This window comes from Manacus candei, unplaced genomic scaffold, assembly GCF_025592945.1.
Source record: "Manacus candei isolate 608988 ecotype Guabito, Panama unplaced genomic scaffold, ASM2559294v1 h1tg000166l, whole genome shotgun sequence".
Taxonomy (NCBI): Eukaryota; Metazoa; Chordata; class Aves; order Passeriformes; family Pipridae; genus Manacus; species Manacus candei.
The window spans coordinates 1057559-1084625 of NW_026138214.1; the positions used below are offsets into that span (position 1 = coordinate 1057559).

The 27067-nt window shown below is 53.9% G+C and overlaps 2 protein-coding genes and 2 long non-coding RNA genes across 9 annotated transcripts in view; 2 read left to right on the top strand and 2 right to left on the bottom strand.

The window, feature by feature from the left end:
- Nucleotides 1-649: 649 nt before the first annotated feature.
- MSTO1 (misato mitochondrial distribution and morphology regulator 1) lies at nt 650-5742 on the top strand. Of its 2 annotated transcripts, none has more exons than XM_051773322.1 (14): nt 650-762; nt 853-976; nt 1395-1449; nt 1535-1589; nt 1759-1807; nt 2034-2148; nt 2270-2387; nt 2479-2613; nt 2709-2861; nt 4069-4200; nt 4312-4499; nt 4723-4821; nt 4911-5041; nt 5207-5742. In XM_051773322.1, the coding sequence occupies exons 1-14, from the start codon at nt 688-690 to the stop codon at nt 5443-5445; spliced, it is 1668 nt and encodes a 555-aa protein (XP_051629282.1). In that variant the 5' UTR covers nt 650-687; the 3' UTR covers nt 5446-5742. The 2 variants fall into 2 exon arrangements, with proteins under 2 accessions (XP_051629282.1, XP_051629281.1); XM_051773321.1 differs by having other exon boundaries at nt 651-762; nt 4720-4821.
- Nucleotides 2868-3952, bottom strand: LOC127463628 (uncharacterized). The gene is made up of 3 exons (XR_007900898.1): nt 3880-3952; nt 3308-3769; nt 2868-3231 (listed from the first exon to the last, which is right to left on the bottom strand). It is a non-coding gene; the product is annotated as an uncharacterized LOC127463628 (long non-coding RNA).
- A 50-nt stretch (nt 5743-5792) lies between the features above and the next one.
- LOC127463621 (GON-4-like protein) overlaps nt 5793-27067 on the bottom strand; it is a 35388-nt gene continuing 14113 nt past the window's right edge. The window contains exons 13-31 of one of the 4 annotated variants that reach the window (XM_051773317.1): nt 26876-26979; nt 24688-24886; nt 23844-23930; nt 21190-21364; nt 19609-19753; nt 18660-18810; nt 17387-17503; nt 15084-16766; nt 13495-13741; nt 12444-12625; nt 11641-11838; nt 10968-11111; nt 10239-10412; nt 9933-10052; nt 9672-9785; nt 9033-9291; nt 7388-8093; nt 6866-6968; nt 5793-6324 (exon numbers count right to left, since the gene is read on the bottom strand). In XM_051773317.1, the coding sequence (XP_051629277.1) occupies nt 6175-6324; nt 6866-6968; nt 7388-8093; nt 9033-9291; nt 9672-9785; nt 9933-10052; nt 10239-10412; nt 10968-11111; nt 11641-11838; nt 12444-12625; nt 13495-13741; nt 15084-16766; nt 17387-17503; nt 18660-18810; nt 19609-19753; nt 21190-21364; nt 23844-23930; nt 24688-24886; nt 26876-26979 (5058 nt within the window). In that variant the 3' untranslated portion in view covers nt 5793-6174. The remainder of the gene's footprint in view (nt 6325-6865; nt 6969-7387; nt 8094-9032; nt 9292-9671; nt 9786-9932; nt 10053-10238; nt 10413-10967; nt 11112-11640; nt 11839-12443; nt 12626-13494; nt 13742-15083; nt 16767-17386; nt 17504-18659; nt 18811-19608; nt 19754-21189; nt 21365-23843; nt 23931-24687; nt 24887-26875; nt 26980-27067) is intronic. The other 3 variants (XM_051773320.1, XM_051773318.1, XM_051773319.1) reach the window with 3 other exon arrangements.
- Nucleotides 21529-23698, top strand: LOC127463629 (uncharacterized). 2 transcript variants are annotated; one of them, XR_007900900.1, is made up of 6 exons: nt 21529-21708; nt 21769-21848; nt 22049-22108; nt 22497-22616; nt 23025-23094; nt 23367-23698. It is a non-coding gene; the product is annotated as an uncharacterized LOC127463629 (long non-coding RNA). The 2 variants fall into 2 exon arrangements; XR_007900899.1 differs by lacking the exons at nt 22497-22616; nt 23025-23094; nt 23367-23698 and having other exon boundaries at nt 22049-22246.

Genomic DNA, 27067 nt, shown 5'->3' on the forward strand with positions numbered 1-27067 from the left:
ACAGGGAATTCTGAACCACCGATGGTTGTTCGGGGGGCACATCCCCAGGGAATGTCACGGGGAATTCTGAACCACGGATGGTTGTTCGAGGGGCACATCCCAGGGAATGTCACGGGGAATTCTGAACCACCCATGGTTGGTCGGGGGGCACATCGGGCCGTAGTTTCCCTTCCCAGTGTCCCCTCCTCAGCCCCGCCCGCTCCCAGGGAATGTCACAGGGAATTCTGAATGACCGAGGGTTGTTCGCAGTGGGGCGGTTGTTTCTCTTCCCGGTTTCTGCTCGCAGGGATGTCACCGGGAATTCCCAATCACCGATGGTTGTTCGCAGCCAGGGGGCACATCGGGCGGTTGTTTCTCTTCCCGCTGTCCGCTCCCAGGGATGTCACCGGGAATTCCCAATCACCGCCGGTTGTTGGCGGTCAGGTGGTTGTTTCCCCTCCCAGTGTCCGCTCCAGGAATGTCACCGGGAATTCCGAATCACCGATGGTTGTTCGCAGTCGGGCGGTTGTTTCCCTTCCCAGTGTCCGCTCCCAGGGATGTCACCCGGAATTCCGAATCACCGCCGGCTGTTGGCGGTCGGGCAGCAGTCCCCGCCGGCAGTCGGGCGATGGTTTCCCCCGCCGGTGTCCCCTCCCCGTCCGGGGCGGTTCCCGGTGACGCTCCCGGTCCGCGCCGTCGCTCGGTGCGATGCCGGGGGAGGCGGTCACGGTGCAGCTCGGGCACTACTCGGGCTGTGTGGGCGCGCACTGGTGGGGGCTGCAGGTACCGGGGGGGACCGGGGGTGTCGGGGGGGGGCTCGCCGGGGCTCTCTCCGACCCGTTCCGCCGCTTTTTCCCGGTTTTCCCCCCTTAGGCCGCCGCGCTGCGCGGCCCCGCCGAGCCCGCCGAGCTCCGCGCGGCCGCGCTGCTCCGGCCCGGGCGGGGGCCCGGCGGCACCGAGACCCCCTCGCCGCGGCTCGTGGCGCTGGAGCTGAAAGGTACCGGGGGTGGGCGGGGGTCTGGCAGCCCCTCCGTGCCCGGGCATCACCGTGCCCGGGGCAGCATCACAGTGCCCGGGGCAATATCACCGTGCCCGGGGCGGTATCACCGGGCCCGGGCATCACTGTGCCCGGGGCAGCATCACCATGCCCAGGACAGTATCTCCGTGCCCGGGGCAGTATCACAGTGCCCGAGGCGGCATCACTATGCCCGGGGCAGTATCACTGTGCCCGGCCACCACTGTGTCCGGGAATCACCGTGGCCGGGGCGGCATCACCATGCCCAGGGCAGTGTCACCATGCCCGGGGCAGTGTCACCGTGCCCGGGATGATATTACCATGCCCAGGGCAGCATCACCGTGCCCGGGGCAGTGTCCCCGTGCCCGGCCATCACCGTGCCCGCGCTCTCCTCTTGCAGGCGGTGTGGGCGCGCTGAGACCCGACGGGGTGAGCGCGGAGGCTCCGGTGCCCTGGTGAGTGCGGGGCTGGCCGAGCTGGGCCGGGGGTGATGCGGGAGTGATGCGGAGCCGCCGGAGCTGCCGCCGCTTTGTGTCGCAGGGACGGGGCCGTGGCCGATTACCGGGACGCTCCGCGGGACAGCGGGAACCGCGCGGTGAGAGCGGGTCCCGCATCGCTCCCTGCCCGGCGGAGGGACGAGGGGAAGCGCCCCGTGACCCCCCGTGCCGGGTTTTTGTCCTGCATCGCTCCCTGCCCCGGGGAGGGGTGATGGGAGGTGCCCCATAGCCCCCCATAACCCCCCGTGCCGGGTTTTTGTCCCGCAGGGAGACGCTGCCTGTGACAGGAAGGGGGGTCCCGGCGCTGCGGTGCCAGGTGGGTGCCCGGGGGGTGGGTTTGGGTTTGGGTCAGAGGTCCCAGAAGGTCCCCTGTGCCAGGGGGCTGCTGTGGGACGCCCTGACAGCGACGAGGAGAAGGGAAGCAGTGGGATAATTTGCTTGCACACGGGCGGGTCAGGGAGCAGCAAAAAAACCTCCACCAAACCTGATTTCTCTCTGGAGGGGAGGCTCGGAGCTGAAAGGACCTTTGCTCTTCCCAACAGGAGCAGCTCCCGCAGGGCCCCAGGACCCCCCCTCGGTGAGGCTCTGGTCCGATTACCTGAACGTGCCCCTGCACCCCCGGAGCGTCCACGTGATCCGGCAGTACCTGCACGATGGGTACGGCCCAGCTCTGCCCCGGGAGCCTCCTGCCTCGTCCAGAACAGCAGCCGAGTTGTGCCTTCAGGGAGGAATTCAGAGGGCTTGGGATAAGCTCTTTCCCACCCGTTTCTTCCCACAGGGACTGTGGTTGCCTGGAAGCCTTTGCACAAGGGGAAAGTCTCCTGCAGGATCCCGCCTGCGTGGAGGAGCTGGAGGATCGGCTGCACTTCTTTGTTGAGGAGTGTGATTACCTGCAGGTTCACAGCCCAGGCCGAGCTCCCTTTGCTCTCGAGAAGCCTCCTGCTCAAGGTGAGGTGGTATCTGAGGTGCTGCCCTCGTTCCACACAGGGGTTCCAGGTCCTCTGTGACCTCCACAACGGGTTCTCGGGGGTTGGTGCCAAGGTGACAGAGCTGCTCCACGACGAGTACTCGGGGAAGGGAATCCTCTCCTGGGGCCTCACTCCGGCCACGAGTGACGTGGGGGTAAGTGAACCCCAAACCCCGGGGAGAACCAAACCCTGGGGCTCGTCTGCACCTTTAAGATTCCAAAGGTTGGATTGTTTTTCCCCCCCTCCCAGGATCCCCAGAGCAGTTTTTACAGGCTGCTGAACACGGCCCTTGGCATCGTCCACCTCTCCCAGCACAGCTCCCTCTTCTGCCCTCTGTCCCTCAGCGGGAGTTTGGGAATCAGGCCACGACCCCCTGTGACATTTCCATACATAAAGTACGATGTAAGTCCTGCTCGTGCAGCTTCACCCCCTCCAAGTGTTTCCTGCAGCCCTCTGCTTTTAGTGCTGCTTTTCCATGGTGCTCAGCACAGACTCTTTCCTGCCTTTTCACTGGGACTTGGCTTCCAACTTGTCATTTCCACAGCTTTTCCCTACTTTTGGAAACATTACCACGCTTCCTTGGCTGCTGTGCTTTGTCAGTGTGTTGGCACTGAAAAAAAGGCTTTACTGCACCATTCTCCATGCCTGGAGTAACTCCAGGAGTTACTGGAGCCCCAGGAAGCTGCTGACAAGAAAACTGGCACCAGAGTATTTGTTAGGAAAGAGCTGACCTGGAATTACTGCTGAAAAACACTGGCTGCTTATCCCAAACCTGGAATAATTCTTACACACTGGCTGCTTATCCCAAACCTGGAATAATTCTTACACACTGGCTGCTTATCCCAAACCTGGAATTACTGTTAAACACTACTTATCCAAACCCTAAAATCACTGTTACCCATTGGCTGCTTATCCCAAACCTGGACTGTTACACAGATTCCTTATCCCAAACCTGGAATAACTGTTACAGACTCCTTATCCCAAACCTGGAATAACTGTTACACAGACTCCTTATCCCAAACCTGGAATAACTGTTACAGACTCCTTATCCCAAACCTGGAATAACTGTTACACAGACTCCTTATCCCAAACCTGGAATAACTGTTACACAGACTCCTTATCCCAAACCTGGAATAACTGTTACACAGACTCCTTATCCCAAACCTGGAATAACTGTTACACAGACTCCTTATCCCAAACCTGGAATAACTGTTACACATTGACTCCTTATCCCAAACCTGGAATAACTGTTACTGACTCCTTATCCCAAACCTGGAATAACTGTTACACATTGACTCCTTATCCCAAACCTGGAATAACTGTTACTGACTCCTTATCCCAAACCTGGAATAACTGTTACACATTGACTCCTTATCCCAAACCTGGAATAACTGTTACACATTGACTCCTTATTCCAAACCTGGAATAACTGTTAAACACTTTCTCCTTATCCCAAACCTGGAATAACTGCTACACACTGACTCCTTATCCCAACCCTGAAATAACCATTAAACACCTTTTTCAAGGGCACACTTAAATACACAAAACTGGATTAAGGAACTGGTGACTGGGACTTGTCCTGTGACTGTCCCCCTTTTTCTCCTCCCAGGCATCCCTGAACTACCACAGCAGTGCAATTCTGGCAGCAGCACTCGACACCCTCACGGTTCCCTACCGGCTCTGGTCGTCCCAGGGCTCCATGGTGCACTTTGCTGACTCCCTCACCTTCTCTGGGAGGAAGGTGAGGACACCAAAACCAGCCACCCCTGACCCCTCCAGCTCTGCTGCAGGCAGGGGATGCAGTTCTGCACTTCCAGGGGTGTGTTCCAGGCTGTTTTCCCCCCTGATCCAGGTTGTGGCTGCGTGGGCGTCTCTCCCCTTCCCTGCCTTTCCCGGCTCCTCGCTCCCAGAGATTTTAAGTGCCCACCAGCAGGACGTGCCCTGGAAGCTCCTCCTGTCCTCCTGGAGGGAGCAAAAGGTCAGCTGCTGTTTTGCTCAGTCTGTTGTGCTCCGAGGAGTTTGCAAAGAAAGGCCCAGCAGGTAAATCAGCCTCTGAACTGCACCTCTGCCCTCGGAGCTGCGGCTCTGCCAGCGGGGATTCCTCCCAGGAGTCATCCCAAACCCCTCCCTTGGGAGAGGAGCTGGATGGAGGAGCAGTCTAGTGACTGAGCCAGTTTAATTTTAGAACAAAAACAGCTAAAAAGCAGCTGAGTCAGTGGCGTTTTCAGCCTGGAAAGCCCTGATTTGGTTTCCTTTGCAGCAGCTCCCTGGGACAGCAGCCCCGGACGCCCCTGCAGGGCTGTGAGAGCCCTGAGGAGATGCTCCAGCACTACCTCCACAGCCACTTCCCAGGCTCCTTCAGGTGGGTACAGGTGTGTGGGGGGTTGGTTTAGACCAGGGAACAGTTTTGAGGGCGTTTTGGGGTAACTTTATTCCCCTGTTCCCCCCCAGCACAGCCCACGTGCTCCAGCAGCCCTGCGACACCCGACCTCCCTTCCCCCAGTTCTTCTCCCCTCTCCTGACCAGACAAGGCTTCCTCCAGGACAAAGCTCTGGGTCACTCCTCGGCAGGGCCCAACAGAGGTAAAAAAACCCACTAAAACAACACCAACCCAACCCCACCCTGGAGGGTTTGCAGGGCACGAGTTACGAGCGTCGAGCGGCTCTTTACGCCGAGGTGAAGGGGAAGGGGGTCAGGCCCCGGATTTTGGGGGCTGTTTAACTCCAGCTGTTGGTCTGACCCCCCAGCTGTGCAGAGCATCCCCGTGCTGGCAGCCCTGCAGGCCTCCCCTGTCCTGCACCAGCTGCTCTCGGGCCTCTGGCGGGACCTGCGGGCGCAGAACGTGCGGCGCTGGAGCAGCTTCTTCACGGCCGGGCTGGAACAGGACGACTTCCAGCAGGCCCTGGAGGAGCTGAGGACTCTGTCCCAGTGCTATGAAACGGGCTTTGGGGGGGATGGCTCCGAGGAGGAGGCGGATTCAGACTAACCCACCTCTATTCCCGGGGACAGAGGGAGTGGGAGCCTCTTTAAGGTCACTTTGGGAATCAAGGGAACGGCTTTGGGGACGCTCCAGCTGCTGCTTCCTTCTCATTTCACCAAAATCCCCTTACAAAGGCTGGCTTAAATTCTCCAGCTACTCACAGCTGTGTTGTAGAGGAGGAAAGCTGCTTTTGGGGGGGCTGTTTTTGTATGTTTGGGGTTGTTTGTTTGTTTGTTTGTTTTTTTATAACTGTGCAAAGTGGATTTGCTCTGCCCCACTCAAATAAACCCACACAATAAATAAGAGAGCTCAGACTGTAACTTTCTCACATACAATCAACACAAGGGGAGAACTTAGAAAAAGTCCTGTGTTCTTTCCACGAGAAAACTGACATCTTAGGGTACAATATTTACACGTTCTGGTCCAAAGCTGCTGTGCCCAACCTTCCCCCCCAGGCCAGGTGAGTGTCCCTGAGCCCCAGCTCTGCTGTTTCTCTGCTGAAGCTCCCCAGGGAGGTTCTGGAGAACATTCTCACCCCGACACCTGGCTTGGTGCCTCCAGTTTGGTGCAGGCTGGCAGTGCAGCTCATCAGAAGTGGAGCAGGAAAGTGAACAAAAACCCGGGAAGGTGCCGTCATAATACCTGTGCAAACGTTTTCCCACAGCACCTGTCTAGCAGCAAACTGGCAAAAAAAACAAACAAACTTCTTCTGGGGCAGGTCAGTAGTTTATCACCTCAGTCATCAGGTTCTTCCTCAGAGAGCAGGAGGTCTTTATCTGACAGCTGGTCCGTGTTGCTGGTACTTGTTGCATCCTCCTCATCCTCGGAGCTCCCGTCGCAGGACGTGTGGAAGAGCCTCATCAGCTCCCTGAACCTGTGGGACACCTGAGGGACGGGGGGAATCCAACGTGAGCAGTGGCCTGAGAGGTGTCACAGGACTGGGATTCCCTGTTTCAAAGCTCGGGGTGTTTTGTAGTGTTTTAAAATATATATATATAAAAATACCACAGAGACATTTCATGCGAGGTTCGGTCATAAAGGAAAAGAGAAATGCAAGAGCAGCAGGTGGTTGTTCTCTCTGGAAGAACAGTTACATTCTACTGATTTGCAGGTAAAATCTGGCAGTTTGGGAAGGTTCAGAGGCAAAACCAGGCAGATTCTTTATGGAGGAGGAGGCTGAAGACCTGAGCAGCAGCCACTGAAACAACCCTGGTCCCAAACGGGAGGCTCAAACACCTCAGGATTTCTGGCTCCAGGGTTTGTTTTGGTTTTGATTTTTTTTTTTTTTATTTGCAGTTGGGATGATTTTTTTCATCAAATTTAAGTTTGGGAGGGAGGCTTTGTATGAACAGCACCCTCCCCCCACCTTTCCTGCCTTTCCAGCCCCCTCCCCATCCCCTGGGAGCTCTCCCAGCCAAGCCCTCACCTCACTCGCCGTCTTGTTGCCCAGTTTCTGGGAGATGGCATGGAAGGTGTCCAGGTGGGCTCCTTTCTCCTGGCAGGTGGTGAGGATGACCCTGTCAGCCTCCCTGCAAAACAAGCAGCTGTAAAACAGCCCAAAAAACCAGCGATGGAATTCCAGCTCCCCCTTCCCCACACGAAGCCTGTTCCCTGCTCAGGAGAACAATCCCTGGGTGAGGGATCCCTTCACCCCTCCTGCCACCTCCCCTCACAGGACCCATCTCTAAGCAGAGCTGCCTTTAGGGTTTTTTTGTGTTTTCAGCTGTTTTAAGTTGTTTTTTGAAGGAGAAGAAAGATCCTTTCCCAGGAAGTGCTCCAGTAAGAGGGGAGGACCGAGCTCTGCTGGACTGTGGTCGGAGGAAACAAGGCAGGAACACTGAACAAGAGGGGGCAGGACACAGCCAGAAAATGGGAATACAACAGGAAAAGAAAGGATCCTCTGCAGTGTGAGAGCTGAAGGCAGGAAGGGCAGGGCAGGCAGCAGTACCTGGTCCAGAGCACGACCTTCTCCCCGGTGGAGCTGACCTTGCTGTTCTTGGCACACACGGTGGCCTCGGTGACCTTCTGCTGCTGCTCCTCCAGGGCTGGCACCGCCCTGGGCTCTGGCTGCTGGGGATGCTGATGCCCCTGGAGGCAGCTGTTTGCCCTCCCCTCCGTTCTGCCCTCGGGGGGAACGTCCCCAGGGCAGGCTGTGCCAGCTGCCCCCACGCCGCGCCGACCAGCTTTGCCACCCGCCGGCACCCAGCCCTGCCTGGCTTCAGCTCTGCCCTCCACGGGCACAGCTGGCCCCTCAAGTCCTTCCCCTTGTGAGGCAGGGCCAGGCCCCCTGAGGCTCTCTGGCCCCTGGCTCTGCCCTGGGCTCTGGCAGCAGCAGGACTGAGGTCCTGGTGGCCCCGTGGCTGCAGCAGAGGGAGGAGGCAGCAGCAGATCCCTGCCTGGCCCCAGGGAACCATCCCCATCCCCTCCAGGCTGCTGGGTCAGTCCCTCACTCCCCACAGTGTCTTTGGTTTCTTGAGGTAGTTTCAGAGCAGCTTTTGGCAGCTGGGTCCATCTGGGGCTGGGGGCAGCAGAGTCTCTGTCCTGGGCACCTTCCACCCCAGCACTGGCACCTTCTGCCACCTGAGCATCAGCAGGGGCAGGTCTGTCACCAGCTCCATGCCTGCTGGAGGCAACTCTTCCTTCCAGGGGAGATCCTGGGGAGAAACCCAAATGAGGTGAGATAAAAATGTCAGCAAGAAAAACTTTGATCCCTTGGCTTTTAAAGAGCTTTTTATTTTAGAGCCTAAGGCTGCAGATGAGAACAGTTTGGGAGCAGCTTGTTATTTGTTATTTTACCTGCACCTGTGCCTCAAAGAAGACCATCTACAGTCAATGTTCTTCACCACTGTGAGTTACCACAGCTGTGGGAAGTGATGGAGACACAAAAACCTCGAGTGCCCTGCCCAGAGCAAAACCCTGCAGGGAAAGGGCAGCTCTTGGCACCCACCACGAGGCTGCACCACGTTTAAACCAACATTTCAACCTGCATTTCACTTTGTGCTGCCCCCAACAGCAGCACAAACTTGGATCTGGCACCTGGGGGAGGAAAAGATCCCCCTCGAGCTGTTTATCTTTATATATTTATCCAATAATTGTGGATAAATATATATTTTATATATATTTATATTTATTATTATTTTAATAATTATTTATATATTTTATATATTTATATATTGTTATTTATATAAAAATACACATAAATATACACACAAATATAAATATATATAAAAATATATTTAAATATATACAAATATATTTTTTTTCAGTACCAGACTGAGGGAAAAACAAGCACCACCATTTAAAGGGCAGATTTAGAGAGGGTGGGTTTGAATTGCTGTGCTCAGATGGAAACTGGGAAAGAACCAGTGCCATGGACTGGCAGTACTGGGGGCTGGACTGGTACCCTGGGCAAGAGGAGCTGAACTGGACCAACCCTGGTGAAAAGAGGGGAATATTCCCCAGGCAAGGAAGGTTTTGTTGGAGGGAATGCTCAGCAGTACACGAGAGTAAAAACACCACAAGAGTAAAAAAAAAAATGAAATAAGATGATCAGAAATTCTCATTATTCCCAATAAATGTGCAGCCCTGCTCACCTGTGTGAGGGGAGGGTCCCCCACCTGGCTGGGCACAAGGCTGGCACCCACCTGCAGACACAGAGTCCACCTTCCTGGGAGCAGGTCTGGTTCTGCCCTGCACATCCTCCCCCTCGTCCCTGCTCTCCAGGATTTCTTCTGCAGGTTCCCTGGACACCCCAGGGTCCTTCCCTTCCGCCCGAGGACTCGACTCCTGCTGGGCCAGGCTCACACTCAGATCCTGAGAGTCCTTGCTTTTATAAAACTTGCTGTCACACACCTGCAGGCCAACCCAGAGGCACAGTCACACCCAGGGCCTGCCCATCCCAACCTCTGCTTCCCAACATTCCTGGCCCTGCCAAAGGCTTCACTTTGGCACTGTGTTTGTTCTCATTATTATTGGTTATTGTTGTTAGGAGGCACAGGTTTTCACACAGTGGCCACACCAGCATCTTCCACTCAAAAAGCTTGTTCTTAACCCAAAAGAACATCCAAAAGGACATCATTTGGCACAGCAAGGAGGGGCAGCAGGGCAGTGAGGGGGAGAGAGGTGGGAGAGGGCTGGGCAGAGCTCCAGGGAGGGAGACACTGCTGGACACCTCGGGACTGACTTCCTTCCTCGTGCCATTACTTGGGATCATCCCTGACCTGCCCACTGACCTTGCTGCTGCAGTGGCTGCAGCTCCTCCTCTTGCTTTTCTTGAGCTTGGGGTCACTGCTCCCCTCGTGGCAGGAACAGGGACACTCCTTCATCCCCTCCACCCACTCGACCTCCTGGAACAGACACATGGACGCTGAAGGGCTGCTGCTGCTGGCAAGCAAAGCACACCAGGAGCACTCCAGCCCCCTTGGGAGGCTCTTGTCATGCCCCCCAATCTCTCCCCATGGCCATTGCCCAGCTCAGAGGCCCCCCAGCTCCACCTTGTCGTTGTGTTGTCCCCCCATCTCCTTCCTCTTCTTGCTCCTCGTGGCCCCGTGGATCTTGGGTGGCTCGTCCTCCTCCTCCACATCTGGCAAGGACACCTCTTCAAACCCATCAAACTGCAACAAAACAAACACACATCACTGCTCCCAGCTTTGTTTTCCCCAGAGACACAAATCCTGCCCAAAGATCTGAAGAGTTCCCTTCTAACTCTTCTCTCCCACCCCACCGCTTCCCCCTCCCTGGAGCTGCAGCCCCTGCTTGAGTTCTCCCCGTTCAAACCCGTCTCCCATCTCTGCTTTTACCCTTTCTGGCCTTAGAAAAGATTGCTGCACCTCGTATTCCTTCTCCTCTGTCCAGTTGATCTCCTCGAAGTCTCCCATCCTGCTGGCCGAGGGCCGGAGGTGGTCGAAGAAGACAGAGAACTCGTCCTGCAGGTGGTCATGGCCCTTCAGCAGCTGCCACATTTGGGTCTTCAGCTGGAGGAGAGAAATCCAGACAAAATGAGCCTCGTTCCATGTCATCACCTTGCCCTCTGAAGGATTCTCAAAGCAAGTGGAGCATCAAAGGCTCGTTAAGCCTCCAACGTGGATGTCCCTGCTTGCACTGCGACTGCTTCCTGAGTATTCTGAGGTCATTCCACACCCAGCCAGCAAATCAGCATGGAATTGCCCCTCCAGAATTCCAGGCAGACTCTGGAGGAGGCACCAAGCTAAAAATCTCACCTATAAGGTGACAAAGGTGAGGTGGGAGAGAGGAGACAGGCAGAGCATCAACTGGGCGGCCCCTTGAAGAGGCAGCTCCAGTTCTCCTGGAATCCGAGGCCAGGGGGGATTAGTCCAGTGGAAGGTGTCCTTTCCCAGGGCAGGGGGTGGAGCAGGAGGAGCTTTAAGGTGCCTCCCAACCCCAACCCATTCTATGGTTCTATGGACTGAGCTGTGCCCCCAAACTGCTGCCCAGGAGCAGCACATGGGGACAGGGAGCCAGGCTGGAACCACCCTCAGGGCTCTGGCAGAAAGGGGACACCTGGTTACCTCTGCAATCTCCTGGGGCAGACAGTCTGCACAGCTCTGCAGGACCTTGATGATCTTCTGGTGGTGGGCAGGGTTCTCAGCGAAGCAGATCTCCAGCTGCCGGAGGAACTTGCGGCTCTTCTCGAAGGCTTGCTGCTCCTCAAACTGCACAAACCAAACCCAGTCACCCTCACAGCCAAGAGCACACTCCCAAACACCTCGAGCTGGCTTAAACGAGCCATAAAATCCCTGTCCTGGTCTTTGTTTTCCATGGCATTGGTGCTCCTGGGGGGGCAAATCTGGGGGGGACTCGGAGGAGGAGAAACGCTTCGTGTGATCAATATGACACCAGCTAGAAAGTTCTGCTTCAACCACCTGCACACAAAACAGGGACTGGACATTCTCAGGGAGAATGGAAGAGGTGAAACCCTCTATTTGATCAGTGCAAGGCTGACCTGGAGGCCAGGGAGCCACGGTTTGCTGGGGCTGCACGTCGTCCCTGATGGAACTGGGGAAGGCTCCCCCAGTCACCCCGAGCAGGAGATTCACAACCCACACCAAACCTCCCAGTTCTGACTGAGAAACCAGCCAGTGACTTCCCAGTCCCCTGCCCTGGGAAGAGCTCTTTATCCTTTCACTCCCACAGCCATTCAGGTTGTTTAAAATCCAGTCTCCTCCTCTCCTTCCCACCTACCAGCCCACACTCCAAGGCTTGCTCTGGCAAGAGGAAGGCAGCAAAGTCTGTGAGGAGCTGGGGCCAGTCGTGCAGCAGCTTCTGCAGGGTGGAGTAGAGATCCACAGCTGTCCTCTTGTCCGTGCTGATCTCAAACTCGTAGATGACACGGAGAAAGTCTTCGTATTTCCCCGGGATGTGCTGCAGTGTCTCACGGACCTGGAAGGAGCAACAGGACTTGGTGACATCCAGGAAGGAAACAAGTTAAGCATGGATCAGCTCATTTCACTTCTCTGCCATGGGCAGGGACACCTCCCATTAGATCAGGCTGCTCCAACCTGGCCTTGGACACTTCCAGGGATCCAGGGGCAGCCAGAGCTTCTCTGGGCAACCTGTGCCAGGGTCTCCTCACCCTCACAGGGAAGGATTTCTTCCTAAATTCCTGTACCCTGGTAATCTTTGATCTCCTCCTACCCAGAACTTCCACTGTGCTTCCAGTTTTGTTGAGCCAACTCTTCCTTAAGGATAAACCTGAACTGCTCCTGGGAGAGGGGAACCCAACTGGGACCACAGAGCTCCCAAGTTCAGAGGGGTCTGGTGCTGTGGAGCCCCCTGAGCACCCCCAGCCCTCAAATCCTTCACTCCCACCTCCCCCACACAGGACAGAAAGCAAGAAAACCCACAGGTCAGGACAGAGAGAGTTTGGGAAGTGAAGGGCCACACACGGGGGGTGTGAGGAGAAACAACCCCACCCCAGTGCTCCCAGCTGGACCTGGCAGAGCTGGGGCTCAGTTCTGTGCCAGGGCACCCCCAGTGTCCCTTACCCTGGTCAGGTAGGCCTGGGCAAAGGCCAGGTCCTTCTGCTCCCTCAGGGGATCCCTCTCCAGGATGTCCTCATCATACAGCAGCAGCAGCTTCGAGGTGTCTTTGCTGGCCCGGGCCCGGCCCCGCTTGTTCCTGGTCCTGTGGGAGCTCCTGCCCTTCCCAGGGGCCTTCAGGTTCTCTCCTGGGAGGGAGCACAGGGTGAGTTGGTGGCACACAGGGCAACACTCCAACAGAAAGGCAGCTTTCAGAGCCAGTGGTGAGTCCCTGTCTCCCCTGGAAGTGCAGGAGCAACACAATTCCCAGGAGTCAGGCTGGCCAAAACCTTAAACTGCCCCTTTGTTTTCACAGCATCTGACAGGAGAAACCTCTGGATACATCCAAGAGCTGTTCCTCAGCTCCAACCTGCCAAAAACCACCAGAGTCCTGCACTCCAGGGCAGAGCAATCATGGGAGAGGACAGAGATACAACGAGAGCATCAGAGCTGGCTGTTTGCTCTGCAAATGACTCTTTTAGCTCATTATTTACACAACAGAGCTAAAATCACACACAGTAAGGAAGGAAACAGGGTACTAAGAGGTGCTACATCAAGATTTTTATGGCTTTAGCCTCAGGAATCTGTTGGTTTAATGGGCTGAGGTCCAGCTCCTCGAGTTCATCTCCCACTTTGCTGGAGTCTGTCGAGCTGTTGTTTCATTTCTTTTTCCCCATCACACAAAACTCAGCTCAGCAAAGGTTTGGCTGTTGAATGTTGTTCTTACAACTGGGTAGGAGCTGACACAAACCCCCAAATGTGCCTGCAGGTTTTTGAGGCATAAACACTTTCAAATGGACCGAGGGCCCCCGGCTGACACGTGCCAGGACCTCCGTGGGCCCTGATTTCACAGGGCTGGGACTGAGCCACAGAACTGCAGTTCCAGGTTAAAAGCAGCACAGAGCTCAGACACACTCAGTGAAATCAAACCAGGAAGGGTTTAATTTCATTGAAAGTTCCTGCCTTCCACGGAAGAGCAGCTCCATTTCCCCACTCCCAGCAAACCCCCAGCCCTCACCTGCTGGAGTCCTGTGGGTCTCCACCTGGGGGGAAGCTGCCTTTGCCAGCGTGAAGGCAGATTTGGGCTCCTCTGAGGTATCTCCACACGTTTCATCATCTTTCTGTGAACTCTCTATCCCTTCCCCTTCCTCCTCCTCCTCTTCCTCAGGCTCAGAGTTCTCTTCCTGGGAATTCTCCTCTTCGGAATCCCCCTCCTGGCTCAAACGTCTCTCTGTTGCGAGCCAAGTGAGTTTTTCCATGGTCTCCTTAGAAAGCAGAACAGAAGAACATCACACTGTTTAATTTTACTGTTTGTTTAAATATCCTTCAGCAACCCCCTCCCTGCACCACCATTCCAAGAGCAGCATCTGCCCAAAATTCCACGAAGGAACAGAATTCAAAACCCTCCAGAGCCGCCCAGGTTTTTTTTTTTTACTGTAAAGAATTAAAAGTTCAGACTCTGCCATTCAGCAGGTCAGGCCTTCAGTTAGAGGTGGGATTCCACAAGGATCAGTCTTGGCTCTTACAGGCCTTCTGGAACTGTGACCTGGAAAATAAACTGTCCCTCGAAGTACTTCTTGTTAAAGAGCAGCCTCGATGAGGAGTTTAAATCTGTGTATTTTCAAATACCCTCCCTCAGCTTTGGACTTGAAATCTGCTCAGGAAAACCTGGTGTCCGATTTCTCTGTGAACAGCACGATGCCAAGGTATCTATCTGTCTGTCTGCATGTCTATTTGTCTATATTTTTACTTATTTCCCTCTGAAGTGTTACAGTTTAGCACAAAAACAGGCCCCTTTCCCAAAGCTTCCCCCCATCCCGGGTGGAAGGTATTGGGAAAGGGGGGGCTCTTGGGGCCTGGGGGTTTGTGCAGGCTGTTATTAGTTAATTAATTAATTATTTTATCTGTCTATCTATGTATCTATCTATGTATCTATCTTTTTATTTATTTCCCTCCTGAAGTGTCACAGTTTAGCATAAAAACAGGTCCCTTTCCCAAAGCTTCCCCCCATCCCTGGTGGAAGGTACCAGGAAGGGGAGGGTGGCTTTGGGTCCTGGGGGTTTGTGGAGGTTTTTATTAGTTAATTAATTCATTATTTTATCTGTCTATCTATCTATCTATGTATCTATCTTTTTATTTATTTCCCTCCTGAAGTGAAAACAGGCCCCTTTCCCAAAGCTTCCCCCCATCCCTGGTGGAAGGTATTGGGAAAGGGGAGGCTCTTGGGGCCTGGGGGTTTGTGGAGGCTGTTATTAGTTAATTAATTAATTATTTTATCTATCTGTCTATTTTTTTATTTATTTCCCTCCTGAAGTGTCACAGTTTAGCAGGAAAACAGGCCCCTTTCCCAACACTTTCCCCCATCCCTGGTGGAAGGTACTGGGAAAGGGGAGGCTCTTGGGGCCTGGGGGTTTGTGGTGGCTGTTATCAATCAATGAATTAATTAATCAATTTATTTATTTATTTATTTTTCAGAAGTGTTACTCCAGAGCTTTCATCCCACCTTTCCAGCTGAACTCCCACCTGTTCTGCCCTGACCCCTCAGACTGTTTCAGGACACCCTCAGTTCCACCAGCGAGCCTTTTAAATTAAAGGTTTTGTTTTTACCTGGAGCTCTGGCACCGACAGAACAGACTCTTCGGAGGCCGACGACATCTCCTCGTCCTCGTCCTGGGTGAAATCATCGAAGTCATCCTCCTCCTCCTCCTCCTGCCCTTCCCTGTCCCCCGCGGCCTCGGGGCCCGCCGGGGTGCCCACGGACTGGCCGTCGATGCTGGACGAGTCCTCGGGCCGGCCCAGGGGGCTGCTGAACTCGGCCTCGGCCTCGCCGGGGCCCGGGGGGTTCCCGGGGGACTCACTGCTCCCCGGGGGCCCCGGAGCCGCCGCCTCGCTCTGCTGCTCCCCCCGGGGAGGCGACCGCAGGGCCCGGCCTTCCTCCTGCCCCTTCTCCTCGCCCGCCGCGCGGTCCTTCCTCGCGCACGCGGCCTCCACGTTCAGCTCCTGGCCGAGGCCCAGCAGGAATTCCTCCTTCGCCTCTTCTGCCCTCTTCTGCCCCGGGTTTGCCTCCCCGGGAGCACCACCGGGCTCCTCGGGCTCGGTTCTGGCCGCCTCGCCCGGATCTTCCAGGCGAGGCAGCAGCTCCACCCCGGGCAGCGGCTCCGCGGAGCTCCCGTCCCCTTGTCCCGCTGCCCAGCGCTCGCCCTCGCTCCCCGTGTCCTGGGCAGGGGCAGGATTGGTGCCACGTTCCCCCTCGGGGGACAGGGAGGAGCGGGGAACGCAGAGCTCCGGGGGTTCCACCTGGGGCTCTCCCGTGGGATACCCACGGCCGGCGCTCCCGGCGGGGACCAGGGTCAGCTGCTCCTCACCCTCACCCACGGCCGGCGCCGCGGAGAGACCCACGGGGCTCGGGGACACGATCAGGGACGGGATGGACGAGGTCACCAGGGGCTGGTTCAAGGGACAGGGGAACGGGGCCGGGTTCACCAGCAGGGTGGTGACCGGGATGGCCTGCGGGCCCCGGCCCACGGCGGGGCCGAGGGGCTGGATCACGTTGCAGCCGTTGCCGATGTTGAGCACCTTGACCGTGGCGGCGGGGACGGTCAGGATGACGGGGGACGGCTGGATCAGAGGGGAGGGTTTGATCAGCGGGGCGGGTTTGGTCCCTTTTTTCCTCTGGTAGCCCCTGCGCACGCACGGCCTGCGGGATTTGGGCCCGGCCAGCGCCGGGAGCATCAGCTTGGGCTGGAGAGCAACGGGGTCCGAGGACACCAGGGCCGGCGGCACGGCAGCCGAGAAGGCTTGTCTGGAGTCCGGGGGCACGGCGGGGAGAACGTTCTGGAATTCCAGGCCGTCCCCACCTCCCACCACCGCCGGGACGTTGAGGGGCTGCACTCCCGGCACCGCCGGGACAACGGGCGCCGGCTGGATGGGCTGAGGAACCTGGAGCAGGACTTTGCTGGGAGGAGCCTCCGACTGGGACAACTTCACAGCCTTCTGGATGCTGACGGCGTTGGAGCTGGGCTGCAGGCCGGGGTTGGGGCGGATCAGGACGGGCTTCAGGGCCGAGGACCTCTGCCTCCTCCACGCCCGCCGCGAGAACCGGTTGGCCAAGGGCTTCAGGGTCAGGACGAGCCCCTTGGGCATGAGCAGAGGGTATTTCTCATCGTGCTCTGCGTCTGGAGTTTCCTTTCCTGCCCCCAAAAAGACGGGCTCTGCAGCAGGGGAACCCGGAGTCTCCTTGGCATCTTCTGCCAGCTGCTTCAGCTCCTCCTGGATGGAGGGCAAGCTCGCCTGAGGGAGCAAGGATTTATTAGGATTTGTTATTTACGGGCTGTTCCCACATTCCCACCTTCCCACAGCACCACAGAAGGGGACAGAGAGCAACCTGCCTTTGCAAGTGGGGTTTTATTTACTTCATACTGCTCTATATTGCTTAATATTGCTTTAAATTCATGAGCCTTTAAAAGACTCTGAGATCCTGAGAGAAACAACCAAATTATTGAGAGATCCTGAGAGAAACAACCAAATTATCGAGGGACCCTGAGAGAAACAACCAAATTATTGAGGGACCCTGAGAGAAATAACAATAAATTGCTTCATAAAGTTTGCTTTAGTAAACGTGGGATCTTGTGAGAAGGAAAATTCCCCCTGGAGCAGTGGGTGCTCAGGAGAACTGGATTTTATGGCTTCTGAGTCCAGTTCCTTCCCCAGACACTGCTCGTCCTCCTCCAGGCCTCCAACTCCTTGGAGGAAACCCAAGGGAAAAACCCACGAGGAAAACCCACAAGAAATGTAAGGAAAACCCACAAGAAATGCAAGGAAAACCCACAAGAAATGCAAGGAAAACCAAGGAAAACCCCCAGGAAATCAACCCCACAGCGATGCAGAACGTGAAGGGGATGGAGAAGCACCTTCAGCCAGAAGGGCAGGCGATGCTCTTCCCTCTCCACGGGCGGTTTCCACTCGTGGGGCTGGATTTCCTCGCAGCACTTCACCAGCACAGGCAGCTGCTTTGTCTTCTTGTAGTACTGTGAGGAGACAGGAGGGAATTCCAGACAATTCCACCCGTCCAGGGCGGGGTGGGGGACAGAGACTGTGCAATAAAGTGATTCTCATCACTCCTTTAACAAGGTTCCACCCACAGGAACATGAAAAATCAAACCCCAAGGTTGAAGCAGAGCTCTCTGCCACCCTGGCTGCCCTCAGAGAGAGCAGGAGGTCGTAGATGATGTCCAGGAAAACTTGGTTTAAGTGTTTCTGGTCCTTCCTCTCTCTCCAGCAGCACGACAGGATTATTGCCCTGCTGGACCTTCACCTGCAGGCAGCACTTTTGTGCCACTCAAAAGGTTATATTTATTATATTTTGCTCCTCAAAAACTTGTATTTATTACACTTTTGCTACTCTAAAAGTTGTATTTATTACACTTTTGCTACTGAAAAGCTTGTATTTATTACACTTTTGCTACTGAAAAGCTTGTATTTATTACACTTTTGCTACTGAAAAGCTTGTATTTATTACACTTTTGCTCCTCAAAAATTGTATTTATTACACTTTTGCTCCTCAAAAAGTTGTATTTATTACACTTTTGCTACTGAAAAGCTTGTATTTATTACACTTTTGCTCCTCAAAAGCTTGTATTTATTACACTTTTGCTCCTCAAAAATTGTATTTATTACACCTTTGCCACTCTAAAGCTTGTATTTATTACACCTTTGCTCCTCAAAAGCTTGTATTTATTACACTTGTGCTACTCTAAAGGTTGTATTTATTACATCTTTGCTCCTCTAAAGGTGGTATTTATTACACTTTTGGTCCTCAAAAGCTTGAATTTATTACACTTTTGCTCCTCAAAAGCTTGTATTTATTACACTTTTGCTCCTCAAAAAGTTGTATTTATTACACTTGTGCTACTCTAAAGGTTGTATTTATTACACTTTTGCTACTCTAAAGCTTGTATTTCTGATTTGTCACCAGCATTACTTAGAGAACAGTGGTACCAGGGCCATGCTGGGCTCCAAAGAGTCAAACCAACAACTTGCAAACCCCAGGGCATAAAATCTCCTGGAACAACCCCTCCCTGCTGACGAGGGGGTGACACTTTCTCCTCAGTGCCAGCCAAAAAAAGGGCTCCTGGAAGGACCAGCCCCTCCTGCTGCTGTGCCCCCTGAGGTGTGTGCCCTTACCCTGATGATGTTGTCGGGGGCCCGGTTCATGTTGAGGTTCTTGATCCTCACCGTCAGCTGGTGGGCGGTTTTGGTGGGCAGGAGGTACTTGCTGATCAGGGGCTTGGGGAAGTCGGTGCCCTCGAAATGTTTCAGCCCCAGAGCCAACAAACTGGGCAGGGGGAGAGAAGGAGGGCAGCAGGGGGTGAGAAGCCTTCCAGCTGCTTCCCCAAAAATCTGCACCCCAGAAATGCTCCTCCCCAAACATCTGGAGCAGGAATTCCATCCCAGCACCTGCTTCTTCCATCCCAGCACCTCCTTATTCCGTCCCAGCACCTGCTTATTCCGTCCCAGCACCTGCTTATTCCGTCCCAGCACCTGCTTATTCCATCTCAAAATCTGCTTATTCCATCCCAGGACCTCCTTATTCCATCCAAGGACCTCCTTATTCCATCCCAGCACCTCCTTATTCCATCCCAGCACCTGTTTATTCCATCCCAGCACCTCCTTATTCCATCCCAGCACCTCCTTATTCCATCCCAGCACCTCCTTATTCCATCCCAGCACCTCCTTATCCCACCCCAGCACCTACTTATTAAATCCCAGCACCTCCTTATTCCATCCCAGCACCTGCTTATTCCACCCCAGCACCTCCTTATCCCACCCCAGCACCTCCTTATTCCATCCCAGCACCTGCTTATTCCACCCCAGCACCTCCTTATTCCATCCCAGCACCTCCTTATTCCACCCCAGCACCTCCTTATTCCATCCCAGCACCTGCTTCTTCCACCCCAGCACCTCCTTATTCCACCCCAGCACCTGCTTATTCCATCCCAGCACCTCCTTATTCCACCCCAGCACCTCCTTATCCCACCCCAGCACCTCCTTATTCCACCCCAGCACCTACTTATTAAATCCCAGCACCTCCTTATTCCACCCCAGCACCTCCTTATCCCACCCCAGCACCTACTTGTCCTCTGCCTTGGTGAAGACAATCTTGTCCCGGGGAGGGTTTGCTCTCAGGGAACAGATTGGCAGCAGCTCTGGGTACATGAAGACTTTCCTGGTGGCAAAAATCCAGGCCACTTGCTTTGGCAAACAGGAAAATTCACTGGCTGGGGGGAAAGAATCAACAGATAAGGACACAAAAAGGATGGGGACAAATGTTTTACCACCACTGGCTTCCTACAGACACCATTTCTTTTACTGCCTTCACTGTAAAAAGAGCCTTTCTGCCTGGTTTTTGGTGTTCTTAGTTTTTCCTTCTAAGCTTACACCAGCCAAAGGTAAAATTCCTCTACCTTTCCATCTTTTTTCATCTTTTCTTTTGCTTTATATATATATAATATCTATCTATATCTATATCTATAGATTTATATATCTATATACCTATAGATTTATATCTATATCTATATATGTATAACTATATATGTATAACTATATATGTATAACTATATATGTATAACTATATATGTATAACTATATATGTATAACTATATATGTATAACTATATATGTATAACTATATATGTATAACTATATATGTATAACTATATATGTATAACTATATATGTATAACTATATATGTATAACTATATATGTATAACTATATATGTATAACTATATATCTATAACTATATATGTATAACTATATATGTATAACTATATATCTATAACTATATATCTATATCTATATATCTATATCTATATATCTATATCTATATATCTATATATCATCTATATCTATATATTTATATAGAGATATATATTATATATATAATGAAAAAGCTCTTGGAAGTATTTCCAATGAGTTCCCTCTCTAAAGCAGCAGCAAAATCCCAACCCAAATGTTTGAACCAGTCTTAAAGCCTTTTCTTTCCCCCCCAAGGAAAGGAGTATTTCCTTGATGTGTGCTGACCAACACGTTTGGAACAATTAATTCCAGTTTCACCGCCCCCCTGATGGACTTTTGCAGCTCCAAATATCATCTGCAGGACAATAGGTGGCTGGATTATGATGGTAAATAAAAGTCAGCAGGTTGTTTAAGGTGCTTTATTCTGTTGTAAGATTAGGAAGCAAAAAAAGGAGCCGAGGGGGTGGTTTTGTCTAAAAATACCTCACCCCCAAAAAAATTAATTAATTCTTAGAATGCTGAAATGGTTTGGGATGGGAGGGACCTTGAAGCTCAGCCATGGCAGGGACAGGGACACCTTCCACTGTTCCAGGCTGCTCCAACCCGGCCTTGGACACTCCCAGGGATGCAGGGGCAGCCAGAGCTTCTCTGGGAACCTGTGCCAGGGCCTCCCCCCCTCCCAGGGAAGGGTTTCTATCCCAAATCCAACCCAAACCACCTCCTGGTTTGTTTGGGAGCCCCTTCCCTGGGGGCACCACCCCCCCAGTGCTGAGCTGGGCAGGGAACTGGGAGCACTGGGACTGGGGGGTCAGCACTGGAGCTGCAGGACCGGGTCTGGAGGGAGATGGGACTCGGGAAGTTCCCACAACACAGGGAATGACCTCCCTGGAAACCCTTCCCCTGCCCTCCCCTCACCTACCATTGCTCTTCTTGACGGCCTTCCTGGGGCTCCAGTCCACGGGCACCTGGGCGTGGAAATCCTCCAGCAGCCTCAGGGCTCCCTGCAGGTTGCAGGGCTGGAACATGGTCTGGAATTTGGGATGGAGCGACAGGCGCAGCAGGGTCGAGCTCCGGGCGAAGTTCCCCAGCTCGCTCTGAGGGGCCAGACACACAGACAGGTGAGGGGACACACAGACAGGTGAGGGGACACACAGACAGGTGAGAGGACACACAGACAGGTGAGAGGACACACAGACAGGTGAGGGGACACACAGACAGGTGAGGGGACACACAGACAGGGTAGGGGACACACAGACAGGGCAGGGGACACACAGACAGGGCAGGGGACACACAGACAGGGCAGGGGACACACAGACAGGGCAGGGGACACACAGACAGGTGAGAGGACACACAGACAGGTGAGAGGACACACAGACAGGTGAGAGGACACACAGACAGGGCAGAGGACACACAGACAGGGCAGAGGACACACAGACAGGTGAGAGGACACACAGACAGGTGAGAGGACACACAGACGGGGCAGGGGACACACAGACAGGGCAGAGGACACACAGACAGGTGAGAGGACACACAGACAGGTGAGAGGACACACAGACAGGTGAGGGGACACACAGACAGGTGAGGGGACACACAGACAGGTGAGGGGACACACAGACAGGTGAGAGGACACACAGACGGGGCAGAGGACACACAGACGGGGCAGGGGACACACAGACAGGGCAGGGGACACACAGACGGGGCAGGGGACACACAGACGGGGCAGAGGACACACAGACAGGTGAGGGGACACACAGACAAAGCAGAGGACACACAGACAGGTGAGGGGACACACAGACAGGTGAGGGGACACACAGACAGGGCAGAGGACACACAGACAGGTGAGAGGACACACAGACAGGGCAGAGGACACACAGACAGGGCAGGGGACACACAGACAGATGGGGCAGAGGACACACAGACAGGGCAGAGGACACACAGACAGGTGAGAGGACACACAGACAGGGCAGAGGACACACAGACAGGTGAGGGGACACACAGACAAAGCAGAGGACACACAGACAGGTGAGGGGACACACAGACAGGGCAGAGGACACACAGACAGGTGAGAGGACACACAGACAGGTGAGAGGACACACAGACAGGTGAGAGGACACACAGACAGGTGAGAGGACACACAGACAGGGCAGAGGACACACAGACAGGGCAGGGGACACACAGACAGGGCAGGGGACACACAGACAGATGGGGCAGAGGACACACAGACAGGGCAGAGGACACACAGACAGGTGAGAGGACACACAGACAGGGCAGAGGACACACAGACAGGGCAGAGGACACACAGACAGGGCAGAGGACACACAGACAGGGCAGGGGACACACAGACAGGTGAGAGGACACACAGACAGGTGAGAGGACACACAGACAGATGGGGCAGAGGACACACAGACAGGTGAGAGGACACACAGACAGGGCACAGGACACACAGACAGATGGGGCAGAGGACACACAGACGGGTCAGAGGACACACAGACGGGTCAGAGGACACACAGACGGGTCAGAGGACACACAGACGGGTCAGAGGACACACAGACAGGGCAGAGGACACACAGACAAAGCAGAGGACACACAGACAGGGCAGGGGACACACAGACAAAGCAGAGGACACACAGACGGGGTAGGGGACACACAGACAGGGCAGGGGACACACAGACAGGGCAGGGGACACACAGACAGGGCAGGGGACACACAGACAGGGCAGAGGACACACAGACAGGGCAGAGGACACACAGACAGGGCAGAGAACTAACCTCCATGGGGAACACAGAGGACACACAGACAGATGGGTCAGAGGACACACAGACAGGTGGGTCACAGGACACACAGACAGGTGGGTCACAGGACACACAGACGGGTCAGAGGACACACAGACAGGTCAGAGGACACACAGACAGGTGGGTCACAGGACACACAGATGGGTCAGAGGACACACAGACGGGTCAGAGGACACACAGACAGGTCTCAGGACACACAGACAGGTCTCAGGACACACAGACAGGTCTCAGGACACACAGACAGGTCACAGGACACACAGACAGGTCTCAGGACACACAGACGGGTCAGAGGACACACAGACAGGTCAGAGGACACACAGACAGGTCACAGGACACACAGCCGGGTCAGAGAAGTGCCCTCCATGGGGAACACAGAGGACACACGGACAGGTGAGAGAAGTGCCCTCCATGGGGAAGGCAGGGATCAAATGCCAACCCAGCATCCAAAGCCCTGTTTGTGAGCAGGAGCAGGGGGAGGCGAGGCCCTGGCCCAGGTTATTCCATGTTTCCCATCCCTGGAAGTGCCCAAGGCCGCTGCTCCCGTGGAAGGTGTCCCTGCCCATTCCAGAGGGTTGGAATTGGATGGTCTTTAAGGCCCCTCCCAACCCAAACTGGGATTTTTATTTGTTTGCAACTCCCCCCCCATCCCTGGAACCTTTCCAAGGCTCCTCTCTCAGTTTGATGGGATTAACCAAACAAATGAATCCCTCCAAACATCTCCAGTGCTCATCCTAAGGAGGTATTAGAGCTCCTGCAGCTCTGATTTCAGGCACATCCTCACCAAAAACATCCTGGTGGTGCTGGCCTCGGAGCTCAGGGCAGGGTTGCAGCTGGCCAGGAGATGGATTTGGGTCAGGAGCTGAACGTGCTGGAAGAATAAAAGAAAAAAAAAAAATCACACAAAGTGGGGTTTTTTCAGCGTGTCAGAAATAAAAAAACTTGAAAAGCACAAGTCCAGAGGCACGAGAGAGCACCCCAAAAACCCCTGCCTGCAAAAACACCCTGTGAACAACAGAAAACTGAGGGGAAGGTTTGACACCCACTGGCAGGGAGTTTAAATACACAGATTTTGAACCCACTGTCTGTGTGATCTCAGGGCAGTCTCCCAGCTTTTGTGCCAAAACCTCACAACCAAAACAACCCACACAGAGAGGACTTTTTTTTTCCCCCCCTAAACAAACACATCTCTATTTCTTCAGCAACTTCATCTCTCAGAACTGCCCATTTCTGAAGTTTTACACAGATTTTTCATGGTGGGAGGGGGGGGAAAAAGAAGAATCTAAATCAGATCAAGAATAACATTCTCAGACAGTGATAAAGAAGGTGTTGAAAAGAGAGGATTTGGACAGACAGTGACAAAGCAGGTGATGAAAGCAGAGGATTTGGACAGCTCAGAGCCAGGATTCCAAGGTGGCCAAGGCCATCCCACGTGAGAAGAGATGCCCAGAAAGCAGCTCTGATTCACACACTCAATTCCAATTGAGTGCAATCAATCCCTAACAACAGCCAGGTGCAGCTTTTCCAAGGAATTCCTTTCAGGAAGCAAAGCCTTGCCGTGCCCTTGGCTCCCAGGGCCCCACGGCAAAGGTTCATCAGCTCAGGCCACCCCACGTTTAATTAATTACCTGCTGCATCTGCTGCTGGAGCCTCTTCCTCTGGGCACTGTCCAGGACCAGGCTCTGCAGGGGCTTCTCGCTTGGGGGTTTGGATTTTTCAGCCTCCTGGGGTGGTTTGAGGGAGGATTTTTTCATCCTCAGCTGCTCCAGCTGCTCCTTCACCGTCCGGTGCTGCTCGTTCAGCAGGTTGGCCAGAGGCTCCTCGAACCTGTTTGCAGCCAGGGAGAGCAAAATACCAACAAACCAAGGGTTTAAACCCCCTTCCCACTGATCCAGAATATTGTACTCTATCTGGGATTCATCACAGTTCATTCACTGTGCTCCTCAGACACTCCCCACCTTGAAAAACACCCACTTATTTACACTGGGCAAGTCTTCCCACCCATCCCTGCACTGCTGGTCGTCTCCCCAAGGTATTTTGGGGGGCATTTTATCACCTGGAGGGTCTCCAGAAAGACCTCAGGCTGCTCCAAAAGCTGTCACTTTATTAAAAAAAAAATGAACAAATAAATCACCACCCAGCTTCACGCAGAGGACTCTGCTAGAGACCCTACAACAAGCAGTAGAAAAAGAGGATTTACTTGCCACCACCCTTTCAAAAACAGTTTCAGCTATGCCCTGCTTTACTTATGATTTCATTTTTATCTATTTTATTTTAGCTACACCAGTTAATATCCTGATTTCTGCTGGTTATCACCTTCCCTTCTCTGAGAGGCCTGAAGTCAGTTGTAAGTCAAGTTGTTCCCTGATGCTCCTGATGCAGGGTATCATAAAAACAACAACAAACCCAGCAAATAAAGATGTTTTATGGGACATCTAAAAATCCTGTGGGCAAAGAAAACCAGGGAAGAAACAATTGCAGAACTGCCCACCAAGGAAAAACTAATAAACCCCCCAAATGCATAAAAATCAAACCCAAATGCATAAAAATAATAAAAGAGGGAATAAAGCCTCCTGGCTTTTCAGCCTGTAGCTGGTTTTACAGTTGCTGAGCTCCCCTCTGGCACTGCTCATCCCAGAAGGAGCATCCAGGAACTCCAGCCTTCACTTTAGCTCCCTTCCCAAACAGACACAGCTGCACCTCGAGCTGCTCTGCCCCATAAATAAGGAGACCCCACTGCTCCTGCAGCCCCCCTTTTCCAGGGCTTGGTAAATACAGAGGAATTGTCATCACCCAGAAAGAAATCGTGGGATGGTTTGGGTGGGAAGGGACTCAAAGCTCCTCTCATTCCACCTCCCTCCAGACCAGGCTGCTCCAGGCCCCGTCCACCCCAGGGATGGAGCTGCTTTAGCCCCTCTGCTCTTCAAGGTGATGTTGAACACAACCCAAAAATCATCAAAAGCCAATTTCCAAACTTTGGAGTCACTTCATTCCCAGCCCTGAGCTCTCCCAGGCCTCGTTTTCCATGGAAAGGGCCAACATCACACCCAAGTTATTCACTCCAGCTGAAGGTGACACACTTGGTCAAACCCTCAGGTGTCCCTCCCTGGCCACCCCAAACCCACCAGGGCAGCAAGAGAACCTCACCCTCCCCTTTAAGAAGATGAAGATTCAGAGTGGATGTTACAAAGAAACCCTTCCCTGCCAGGCTGGGGGGGCCCTGGCACAGGTTGCCCAGGGAATTATGGATTCCTCATCCCTGGAAGTGTCCCAAGGCCAGGCTGGAGCAACCTGGGCTAGTGGAAGGTGTCCCTGCCCGTGGCAGGGGGTGGAATTTGTTGATCTTTTAGGTTCCACCCAACCCAAACCATTCTGTGACTCCCTGTTCAGCACAGAGGTGAAGAAGCAGGGACAGAATCCTCCTGCCTTGTTGGGAACTGTCACCACTCTGAGAGGCCTGGGCTGTTTGCAGAGCAGGCAGCACCAATGTTTGAGTGCAGACACTCTTCTGAACGTGTCTCTCTCTGAAAGGACACGTTGTCACCACTGACACCTCCTCCAGATGCATCACAACCAGCAAAGTCAAAAAAAGAGGGTCAAGTGTCCAATCCGTGTCCAAGCCCACAAATTCAAACATCCCAGAGCTCTCTGAGCTGCCCAGGCAGCTCCATGCCCAGTTCCACAAATTCAAACATCCCAGAGCTCTCTGAGCTGCCCAGGCAGCTCCATGTCCAACCCCACAAATTCAAACATCCCAGAGCTCTCTGAGCTGCCCAGGCAGCTCCTCTCCTTTCCCCCCCAACCAAAGGCTCCCACCTGAGGGCCTGGGGGGTGTTAAAGCTCGGCCTGGACTCGGGGACAGCATCTTCATCCTCGGGGCCTTCGTCTTCCATGTGGGAGAAACCCATCTCGTCCTGGAACTGCAGGGAACAGGGAGCCACAGTCCAGGGGGGGACACCCAGGGAACACATTCCCACTGCCTTCAGCTAATAAAGCTCAGGAAGAGCC

Coding starts and splice junctions, on each gene's coding strand:
- MSTO1 (XM_051773321.1), top strand. CDS start 688: ATGCCGGGGGAGGCGGTCACGGTGCAGCTCGGGCACTACTCGGGCTGT. Junction 977..1,394: donor CGTGGCGCTGGAGCTGAAAG/GTACCGGGGGTG, acceptor CTCCTCTTGCAG/GCGGTGTGGGCGCGCTGAGA. Junction 5,042..5,206: donor CTCGGCAGGGCCCAACAGAG/GTAAAAAAACCC, acceptor CTGACCCCCCAG/CTGTGCAGAGCATCCCCGTG.